This window comes from Betta splendens, chromosome 3 (genome assembly GCF_900634795.4).
Source record: "Betta splendens chromosome 3, fBetSpl5.4, whole genome shotgun sequence".
In the NCBI taxonomy this organism is placed as follows: domain Eukaryota; kingdom Metazoa; phylum Chordata; class Actinopteri; order Anabantiformes; family Osphronemidae; genus Betta; species Betta splendens.
In genome coordinates, this window is record NC_040883.2 from 9,961,203 (window position 1) to 9,971,220 (window position 10,018).

The following is a 10,018-nucleotide window of genomic DNA, read 5'->3' on the forward strand; positions in this document are numbered from 1 at the left end:
AAAGTCACAGATATATAATTAAAGATAACAAGATAAACAAATTTGTAATTGAATAAATAATTTATATAAAATCATTAGAGCAATTATTTATGGAATGAATTAAAAAAACTAAATAAAAAAACTATAAACAGACAAGTTCTGATGATTGTTAAGAAAAGGACGGTGAAGTGCATGTTAACTTTTAAATTAAATAGTGAGATTAACTAATCATGGCTCCGATTGGGTTTAATCAGAATCAGAATCAGAATAAGCTTTAATGGCCGAGTTTGCCCAGGACAACAAGAATTGTATGTGGTCTCCGTCTCCGTCTTGTTTCCGCACAGCAAAAACACAATTATATACGATTTTAAATATGTTTTAAATATAGTTTTAAAAACAAATTAAAAACATTAAAAACTGTGTCTCACTATGTGACATTCAATGGTGGTTTGAAAGTGTTTATTGCACATATATTGCACATATAACGTGTCATTGTAAGTTGCAGTACGTATGAATAGAATGAAAAGCAGCTAAGTAAAACGTTGCTGCAAGAATTATTAGTACATCCGAGTAAAAGAGCCAAAGCCAAAAAAAGACGACGAATAATGACAACGTTAAAACTGGTATAAGAGTCATACAGGAGGAGGCAGCAACGCATCGGACGTCGGCTACCAGAAGACCACAAAGAAGAAAAAGAAGAAGCAGCAGAAGAAGAAGAAGAAGAAGAAGCAGCAGCAGAAGAAGCAGGTGGCGGCGGTAAGGAGAGATTTTAAGGTAACTTAGCCTAAGTGAGAATAATTCATATATTGTAGTTTGAAACTAATCTGATCTGATACAGACGCTGATGAGAGGTTACGTGTTACTGTTCAGAGATGTAGAGAGAGAGCTACGTGCGTCCGAGTCGAGAGCAGTGTAATAGTAACGATTACCTGGAGCTGTTAGCATAATAGCATCAAACCTGTCAAGTGTCGAGCTGTGGGGTCACGATGTGACCACAGCTGATCAAATGTGTTCAGGTAACAAACCTTCATGCGCACTAGGCAGAAGAAGCTAGCTAGCGTCGCTAGAACGAGCGCTAGAATAACGGGACTTTTTATCAGCGCTAGCTGCGGAACCTTGAAAGTTTACCACATCCAAACCAACTGTGTTTACTACTAGTAGTTGTTTCTCAGTTTCGAGCTCGATCGGTTAAACTAGTGACCGTATACATTTAACATTGAAAGGTTCTACAGTGTGTTGTGGAGACTCTTAACTTCAGACCAGGTTGTAGAAATTTTAGAGATCTTTACTAATGACACCATATGTCCATATGTGTAGAACCTGATCACATGTTGCACCAATGTTAACCAGCCAGTGACGAGCTTTACCACAAGAACATGTTTATATGTCAGTGTTTAGCACTGTTCATGACTTTATGAACTTGCTGTGATTATCAACATTGCCAATACCCGATTTTACTTCTGAAGCATTTGGAGGAAATATGAAATACAGAGCTGTTGTATTTTCTTCTTTTTTTTCAAAATTGCAATAAATAAATGTTTTTCAGATGCACTCTTCAATAATAAAAGTTGGTTCGCGGCTGGAGGCCTGTGCCCTTGATGAGACACTGTTTACCTGTCCGCTTTGTCCAAAGTTAAAGACATCTGCCAAAAAGATGAATGGACACATGGAAGGCCACATAAACATGGCAGTACATTTTAAAGGTAAACAACAAAGGCTTAAATGTGAATTCCAAGACTAGTCTTTGTGATTGTTCTGTATTATGTGTAGGTGTAATGTGTTGCACACAAACTGTAAGCATGTTGTGAACTAAGTAACATGTTTTTCTCTTCCTGCAGATAAAATTCTTTGCAGATGTAACCTGCCATGCAGACGCTTGCCACATTACCACTGCCCGTACTGTTTAAGGACCATCATAAAAATGAAAGATGCAGAAATTCATGTAAAGGCCTGTTACTCCAAGACCACTTCACTTTCACCATCAATTGGGCTGTTACCTTTATCCCAGCCACCAGTCATGACACAAATAATGTTGTTACAAGACCATAATTACGCCCTGGAAAAGGAACATTGTATGCCCACTGCAGACACACTGCTGTCGCCAACCGTGCCCGATGCCGTGACCCTGGAGCCGCCGGCCGTGACCCTGGAGCCGCCGTCTGTGCCTGATGCAGAGATGCTCACACCGTCGCGTTCTGTAGCTATAGATCCTGAGTGCCCACAGTCCCTGGTTTCGCAGAATGTTTTCCCCGTGATGCAAGACCACGACTACTTGCAAAACTCTACATTGATGTCTGAAAACAGTTCAGTTTCCCCTGAAGCACTGGATTTACGATCATCACGTGTGAAATACTTGAAGGTGGTTAAGTGCCCACACTGTGCACTTGTACTCTATAAGAAGAACTTGGCCACACACATTCAGAGAAAACACAAAAAAACAAAAGACAATACTGCTACCTACCATCTCAAATGTGTATGTGTTGATGAAACTCATGGGGAATATGCTGTCCAAAAAGAAGACTGTCAAAGCTTCTCTGTGCCTGTTCATGTCCAGCATAAGACTGACACCAAGCGTGAAGCTGTGGAGTGCGGTCAGAGTCAGCTGCTTGCACTAAAAGGTGGTCTTTCCAGTTTGTGTGAACACATCCAATCACTGGACAGTTGTGCAAACACTGCTACAGATAATTTCCTTAAAGCTGAAGTTCTTGAGGAGATGTTGGCATTTAGGGAGATTTTGAATTCTCATTTAAGACCATTAAAAGACCTTGTCAAATGAGACTTGCATCTGTCACATTGTATGTGTTTGTCACAATTGTCTGTCCTAGTTCATGTATATAATGTTCTCTGTTTTCTATGGCTGTACAATTTCAGTTGAGCAGTGAATTGGATGTGTCAAATAAAAACAGCACCGATCAGTCAAAACTTATATTTATGAAGCTCAAAGTTTAATTTAGTTATGAGACACAGTTTAATACAAACTTATCAATTCTTGATTGAAGGCAGCAAAGATGAAAATTTTTTTTATTTACTTTGGTATTTGGCAAAATGTGTGGTTTGTATGTAAGTTCATTTGTAAGTTCAAATGTGGGATGATTCACAAATGTAACATAAAGAACAATAGCCACAGAAAAAACAGGTTCTCTTTCTCATGGACAACAGTCTCAGGACAGAGGTCACAGACTGTGCCAGTATCGGATCTAGAGTATTTTCCAGTAGGTTTTAGCTGATTGAACTTCTTCCCATCATCATTATTATCATTCTTATAATTTAACAGCTGTACAGTCGGAGAGCTCCACCATTTATTAGTGTAGTCCTTTAAAACAGGACCACTCTCACCCAGGCATCTGCACTACTTCATTCTCAAACAGCTGTCAAAAGAGGAGAGGTAACCGCTAGACGGGTTCCCTGTCCACTCCAGCTCGTAACAGCACCAGCAGCGTTCACTCTGTGGAGACAGAGCTCTCTCCCCTCCTTTTTCGTCGGTAACTTATAAAGGTCGAAGCGTCTTTATGCTTCTGCTATTTTCATTTTTGGTTGAAACATTGTTTTTACCTTCCAATGTTGGGAAACGTGAAACTAGTGTCCTGATTAGACGTCCTACGTTGATTGCTCCGTGCGTGGTGACGTAGTGATGCCGTCGTTTCTGATTGGTGAGCCCAGCCTCCATTCCTCAAACCAAGATGGCACCGACCCTGGTGGAGCATGTTGTCGCAGATGCTGGAGCGTTTTTAAAGAAAGCTCCTCTGCAGGTGAGACGCCGGCACTATTCGCGACATAATCGGTTCTTCACGAGTAAAATCCAACGGATGGGCGGGTCTCAATGTTTGCCCCCTGTCCGACCGCAGAACCTGGCGGCAGCTCCGCCTGAAATATCCCGAAGGCTTCGGTTTGAGCCAGCTGTCAGAGAAAAGACGTAGATGCAGCAGCGGTTTAACGTGCTAATGGGTGCGAAGCTGAAATACACTGCGTCTGTTCGTGTTGCAGGACATCGGCAAGAACATCTACACTCTGAAGGATGTGGTGGACGAGATTCGAGACAAAGCCACACGGAGGAGTTTGGCCGTGCTGCCCTACCAGCTCATCTTCAGGGAACCTCACCCGGAGCACGTCCGACACGGTGACTGCACCCAACTAACGGATCTCACTGCGTTTCCGCCTCTTTGTGTCATAGCTAAGCTTTTGTGTGTCTGCCCCCAGTGACTGAGTTCTCCAAGAGGACCGGAGACTATCCGAGCCTCTCAGCCACTGACATTAAAGTCCTGGCTCTGACCTACCAGCTGGAGCTGGAGCACGTTGGCTCCCAACACATGAGGAGGGAGCAGGAGGTCAAGGTACTAGTATTAAGACATATAGAGTCCGACCCAACAGCCTTCATATGTTGGTTAGGATCCGAACGGGGTCAAACCTGTTCCTGCTTGACGACACTCTGTTTTGTGTTTCAGGTTAACGTTAACTTCACGCAGTGCCACCCAGAGACGCCTTTTAATGTGGCAGGATTCCACTTTCCCTCCAAGGTATTCATCTAGACTTTCATCTGCAGCTTTGTTGTCATGGAAACCTGGTCAAAGAGTCGAATCTATACTGTTTTTCCCAGAAGTCTGCAGGTGGGTCAACCAGCAGAACAGCTCGTGCAGAGACACTGGACCCAGACGATGGTGACCAGTTTAACAGCTTCCAGTTCTGGAGAGAGCCAGTGCTGTCCCTCGACTGCGACCTGCTGGATTTACTGGTGAGTCCCACGAAGAGCAGACTTGTCTTCGAGGCAGCACCTGCACGTTGTTACAGTAGACGATGGATCACTGTGCTGTTTCAAAGAGCGTCTTCCCTCCTGGCATCAACAGGAGAAGCTGCTGCTGTGATGGTGACGGTCTCTAATGTGAATTAAATATGCTGTTGTTCAGGGACCAGTGCAGGCTCCAAACTCCGGCAACAGAGACAAACAGACGTGTCCTACGACTCCCGACAGTAACGAGTTCAACAGCTTCCAGTTCTGGAGAGAGCCACTGCCGTGTGTCGATGACAGCCTGCTGGACCTGCTGGTGAGTTCTGATCCACTTTTCCTGTTGTTTAAGTGGAAAAAATTAAAAGGCTACACAAGATTAAATACACGCGACTCTATGTAAACACGTACAAAAGCAGGACAAGCTGAAAACATTGTGATGGTGAAAAATAAATTGCACTGACACCTGTGTCATCATCTGATGGTTTGTCTTCAGAAAACTGAAGATGTGTCGGTGTCCAACATGTCGCCGGAAACAAACGGCCAATCAGACGAGGACAAAGAGAATGAGCCAGATGACGACGACGACGACGGGGGAGGGTGGATCACTCCCAGTAACATCAGACAGGTGACAATGGACTCTGCTGATTGGACGTCTCCTGTTGATGTGAAGGTCGGATGTCTGACCACCGACTTCGCCATGCAGGTAACAGACCTGGAAGCAGCGTTTCCTTGGTCTCTGACCCTGAACACATCTGTTTAGAAGTAACTCCCTTAAGTAAAGCCCAACTTTATTTTTTTCAGAATGTTCTCATTCAGATTGGACTCCATGTTCTGTCTGTTGACGGGATGTTGATCAAACAGGCGAGGAACTACATCCTGAGGTGTCACGCCTGCTTCAAGTGAGTTACCAGCAAAAGGTGCCAACGTTTCAGTGTCTGAAGGTTGTTAATTGAAATGTATTTAAATTTCAGGACAACCACTAACATGAACAAAGCTTTCTGTCCTCACTGTGGAAACAAAACTCTAAAGAAGGTGGCCGTTACTGTCCGAGAGGACGGCAGTGTGCAGATGCATTTCTCCAAAAACCCCAAAGTGCTGAACTCCAGAGGACTCAGGGTGAGAGACGCGTGTGTTGCGATCGAGTTAATTTAATCAGCTCTGCACCAATAAAGATGTTAAGTGTTTCAATAATTCAATAAAGTGAAATCATAATTGATTAGTTAATGAAGTTGCATTGTGTGCTCTATTAAACTCGAGGCAGACAGACAAGTTTGTCTGAAATGGGGATGTGTGTTTATAGATACGTTGTTAACCTGCTGTGTTGTTTCAGCACTCGCTGCCTCTGCCTCAGGGAGGGAAACACACGGACAACCCCCATCTGGTGGAAGATCAGCGCTTCCCCCAGCAGAGAATCTCCAGGAAGGCTCGTCAGAAGACAGACGTCTTGGCCCCGGACTATGTGGCCGGAGCGTCGCCTTTCTGCCAGAACGACATCTACAGTCGAGCTGCCAACCTGCACATCAAAGACGCAGAGTGTGGAGGCGGCAGGCGGAGAGCCAACCCCAACGCCAGCCGGAAGAAGTTCAGCAAAAAGAAGTGAAGGAGGACACAAGTCGAAATCAGACCAGCTCTGGTGTTTACTTATTTATCACACATCACTTATTAATTCCCAGTGGAAAAGAAGAAAAAATCATCTCAACAGCCTTCCATTTGTGTAATATTCCTAAATAGTAGATCACTTTACTTGGTGACACTCGTGCATACTTCTCATCATGTAAAGCAAAAGACCAGTGTTCAAATAAACCCGATACGTAACTCACTGCAGCTGGGTTCTTTGTGCTAAACTAGGTCGCCAGTTTCCCTCTGCTCCCAGCCTTTGTGCTAAGCTAGGCTAGTTTTCTTTGTTTGTGCCCTCTGGAATGAATGTCCAGACTCTTGTGTTAATGTTTATTAAAACCCAGTAAAGAGTAAGTTCTGACTAAGTTCAGACGATATCTGTTCAATGTATTTGTGTGTACATCAACAGTTGATATTAAATTATTTTGGATCCCAACTTAAACCCAGGGTTTGAAAAATAGACAGGGATAGAAAGAAGCACGCTCAGTCTAAAGAAAACTCTTCATCCTGTTTTGGCCCTTCGTCTTCTCCATCATTGAGTTCTGCTAATCCAGGAACGAGCTCTGATTCTGGTGTTCTAGAATCAGACTGGCTCAGTGTAAGTTCTGGTTCTGGGTCTGTGTGCTGCGGCTCAAACATCAGGCTGCTGAGCTCAGCGCTGGTGTCGATCTCCAGTGCCAGTGCCAACGTGTCTCTCTGTGGAAGCAGGAAGTCCAGAGGTTGAAGGACCGCAGCGACGTCGATGCAGCCCAGTCTGCCAAACTTCTGCATCTGAGTCACAGGAACGCCTGCAGAGGAACACAGATGTTTCACAATGTTTCTTTACTAACTGGACTTAGAAAACCAGAGTCAGTTCTACTGGCAGCAATATGAACTAAAGCCCAGCAGCTAGACATGGTTCCGATGTTTTTTTTGTGTCCGTCTGAGACAGTTCACCTTAGAACACAGGTGATCTACAGAAGGCTTAATATGTGGATATAAAATATATGGAAACAATCTCCTCACCCAGAATAAGAGCAAGCTGCGCCGGAGGAAGCAGAACCTGCAGACAGTGGTTGAGAAACGGCAGCAGGTCCTCAGCGTAGCAGCAGCAGAACTTGACAAAGAGTTCCTTCTCTTTGGCGCTGAAGGCCGACTCCTCAGCCCGGTGGAATACCAAGATCTGACCAGTCACCTGATGGAAAACAAAACCAGTAATGACACGTGTGACTACACGAAGGCTGAATCTAAGTGTTCAGAGTTGTGGGCACATAAAGACCGACACCAGTGTCAGAAAGGCAATGAAAATGCCCGAGGTCTCACTGGGACAAAGTCATGACCTTTAGATTTGGTCACAGACTTGATCTGTGTCAGATCTGCTCACCTTCTTCAGACCGCCTTCCAGAGACGTGGTGACGTCCTCTACAGCCCCGATGGGACAGCAGAGCCGCAGGTCGTTGAAGGCAGTCAGGATGCTGTTGAGGAAGCAGGCCAGTGGCGGGAAGTCCAGCAGAGACATGGGGGGCTGCAGGGCGCCGGGCTGGGAGCTGGGGGCCGCCGTGGGGATGGTCCCCGCCAGCACCGAGGGCAGAGCGATCAGCGTGTACACGTTCATGTCCTCCTCAAACCTGACCACGGCCTCGTCCACGGCTCTGCTGAACGTGTCCGCCGCCACTCGCAGGAACATGGGCGCCAGCTGCCCACGGAAGTCCGCTCCCACTCTGCTGAAGGACAGGCCGAAGTACATGCACTGACCCAGGAGAGAGTCCAGCCGGCTCCCCACGCCCCGCTGCAGGTCCCTCTCCAACGTCTGCAGGAACTCCGACACCTTCTGCACCACCCAGCCGTAGAAGATGGCGCTCTCGTTCACCACCACCTGATCCTCGGTGGGGGGCAACAGCGGGTCCTCGTCCGAGAAGATGGCTCTGTACTGGGTGATGATGTCGAACAGGTGGACTCTGCAGGCCTCGATGGTTTTGGTGATGTGGAAGTAGGGGTCGTCTTCGGGGATGGCAGCGAGGATGGAGTTCAGCCAGGTGCTGCGGGTCTGCAGGAACTTGACTCGCAGCTCCGCCTCTGTGAACACGTCCATGCGCCGCAGGTAACCAATCACACGCAGGCACACGGGAAGCTGCGAGTTACTGCGCAGCTGCTGCAACAGCTGGTTCAGCATCAGCTGCGTAGACTGACGCACTTCACGCACGATTCCCTGAGGAAACAAAACGTCATATTTATGTTTCGAAATCCCGAACTTTCTGATGCCAAAGTGACTGTTTTCTGTTTCTCACCGTCGGTGTCTGTACCCACTGTGTTTTAATGTCTCCAAAAATACTCCATGGACATCCAAACTCACCTGAATGACTGGGAGTGACGAGTGTTTCTTCTCCAGCCTCTTGACGTATGCTGCCAGCTCCAGAGCCTCTTCGTAGTACCCATTTCTGACGCAGGTGTCCATGAGCTGAGGGATCTCCAGGATCTCCAGGATCTCAGTGTGACGGTTCAGTGTGAGGCTGTTCATCCGACGACTGGCTCCGATCTCCTCTGCCTTCGTCATGAAGCCCCTGATCACAAAAGCCACCTCCAGTAAATGAGGAACTTCAGGTACTAGTTGGTTTTCTGTATAATAAAGTGTTGTGCTGCTGTGGAAACAATCCTGACCAATGCTTATTAGCTATATGCTTATTATTATCATAAAGCTTGTTTGTAGAATAGACCTTTCCCGTCTTCTGGATAAAGTAGAATTTAAGTAACACATGATGGACCTTTAGTTTCGGATCAAATCTTTAGCCTAATTTGTCCACGGGTGTGGCCTTGTAATGATGCGAATGTGGTGGTTTACTTTCGCGGATTCTTTCACCACATTGCCACCGACCTGCATTTCTCCCCGAAGCCGGGCAGCTTGTCGAGCAGCCTGAACACGCTGCTCTCCACCCGGCCGAAGTCCCGGTAGATATGCTCGGTGCAGTCCGCGGTTCGGATGAAGGTCTGGTAGTTGGAGAAGGCCAGCTCCCGGGTCTGCTGCAGAATCTGGGCCCGCTCCTCCGCCAGCCGCTCCGGCTCCCTGCCCAGCTTCTCCACCCCGAAGGAGCTGAGCTCTGACAGGTAGGCGGTGAAGTCCGGGTTGTCCCTCCAGCTGTCCGGGAAGCTGTCCTTAAAGATCGACGCCAGGATACTCTCATCCTCCACGTCCACTGCTGCCATGCTGGACAGCTCCGGTACCGGTTCGTCGGAACACGTCAAATCGATGAAGGGGACGCTTTCAGATAAACTCACAAAGAAACGTTTAATTCCGTCCAGGAAGCCATTCGTTGACAACCACTTCCTGTTGCTGCTTTTTCTTCTTCGTGGTTTATGGCGGTAGGCCCCACCAAACTCAGTTGTAGCTATCGCCGCCTGGTGGCGGGTTTAGGCACGACTAGAGTCCGTGTAACGTGTAAACATCAATAATATGTTTAGTCATGTTCAGAAACATATTAATTAACCACGTTTCACTTTTTATACATTGGGAGGGACTGTGAACGATTACTAATAGAAGATATTTAATCCTGACTCTTTTTCAAACATGCGATTTCCCCAAAAAGACGTTTTAGCTTTAGGATCTGTTAGCTGAGAACAGATGCCTTAGATCTGGAAGCACAGACAGATAACTTCACAAAAGAGGTGCTGACAGCTGATGGCTGAGTCTGAGTAAAAAAGCAGAAACACAAATCCAAGCTTCGT

The 10,018-nt window shown here is 46.4% G+C and overlaps 3 protein-coding genes across 4 annotated transcripts; 2 read left to right on the forward strand and 1 right to left on the reverse strand.

Annotated features, from left to right (window-relative positions):
- The first annotated feature begins 599 nt into the window (after positions 1 to 599).
- LOC114852086 (uncharacterized) lies at positions 600 to 3,007 on the forward strand. Its single transcript, XM_029144177.3, has 3 exons — positions 600 to 735; positions 1,526 to 1,682; positions 1,818 to 3,007. Exons 2-3 carry the CDS (start codon positions 1,526 to 1,528, stop codon positions 2,753 to 2,755), a joined length of 1,095 nt encoding a protein of 364 aa, XP_029000010.1. The 5' UTR covers positions 600 to 735; the 3' UTR covers positions 2,756 to 3,007.
- Positions 3,008 to 3,568: 561 nt separating this feature from the next.
- Positions 3,569 to 6,521, forward strand: nob1 (NIN1 (RPN12) binding protein 1 homolog). 2 transcript variants are annotated; one of them, XM_029144173.2, is made up of 10 exons: positions 3,569 to 3,728; positions 3,964 to 4,096; positions 4,177 to 4,310; positions 4,422 to 4,493; positions 4,574 to 4,708; positions 4,881 to 5,018; positions 5,196 to 5,405; positions 5,504 to 5,601; positions 5,674 to 5,818; positions 6,033 to 6,521. In XM_029144173.2, the coding sequence occupies exons 1-10, from the start codon at positions 3,660 to 3,662 to the stop codon at positions 6,300 to 6,302; spliced, it is 1,404 nt and encodes a 467-aa protein (XP_029000006.1). In that variant the 5' UTR covers positions 3,569 to 3,659; the 3' UTR covers positions 6,303 to 6,521. The 2 variants fall into 2 exon arrangements, with proteins under 2 accessions (XP_029000006.1, XP_029000007.1); XM_029144174.2 differs by having other exon boundaries at positions 4,577 to 4,708.
- Positions 6,522 to 6,635: 114 nt separating this feature from the next.
- cog8 (component of oligomeric golgi complex 8) lies at positions 6,636 to 9,652 on the reverse strand. The gene is made up of 5 exons (XM_029144172.2): positions 9,171 to 9,652; positions 8,652 to 8,859; positions 7,683 to 8,507; positions 7,325 to 7,493; positions 6,636 to 7,107 (listed from the first exon to the last, which is right to left on the reverse strand). Exons 1-5 carry the CDS (start codon positions 9,497 to 9,499, stop codon positions 6,803 to 6,805), a joined length of 1,836 nt encoding a protein of 611 aa, XP_029000005.1. The 5' UTR covers positions 9,500 to 9,652; the 3' UTR covers positions 6,636 to 6,802.
- Positions 9,653 to 10,018: the final 366 nt, after the last annotated feature.

Coding starts and splice junctions, on each gene's coding strand:
- cog8 (XM_029144172.2), bottom strand. CDS start 9,499: ATGGCAGCAGTGGACGTGGAGGATGAGAGTATCCTGGCGTCGATCTTT. Junction 8,508..8,651: donor CGTCACTCCCAGTCATTCAG/GTGAGTTTGGAT, acceptor TTGTTTCCTCAG/GGAATCGTGCGTGAAGTGCG. Junction 7,108..7,324: donor GCAGCTTGCTCTTATTCTGG/GTGAGGAGATTG, acceptor GTTCCTCTGCAG/GCGTTCCTGTGACTCAGATG.
- LOC114852086 (XM_029144177.3), top strand. CDS start 1,526: ATGCACTCTTCAATAATAAAAGTTGGTTCGCGGCTGGAGGCCTGTGCC. Junction 1,683..1,817: donor CATGGCAGTACATTTTAAAG/GTAAACAACAAA, acceptor CTCTTCCTGCAG/ATAAAATTCTTTGCAGATGT.
- nob1 (XM_029144173.2), top strand. CDS start 3,660: ATGGCACCGACCCTGGTGGAGCATGTTGTCGCAGATGCTGGAGCGTTT. Junction 3,729..3,963: donor TAAAGAAAGCTCCTCTGCAG/GTGAGACGCCGG, acceptor TTCGTGTTGCAG/GACATCGGCAAGAACATCTA. Junction 5,602..5,673: donor AGGTGTCACGCCTGCTTCAA/GTGAGTTACCAG, acceptor TTTAAATTTCAG/GACAACCACTAACATGAACA.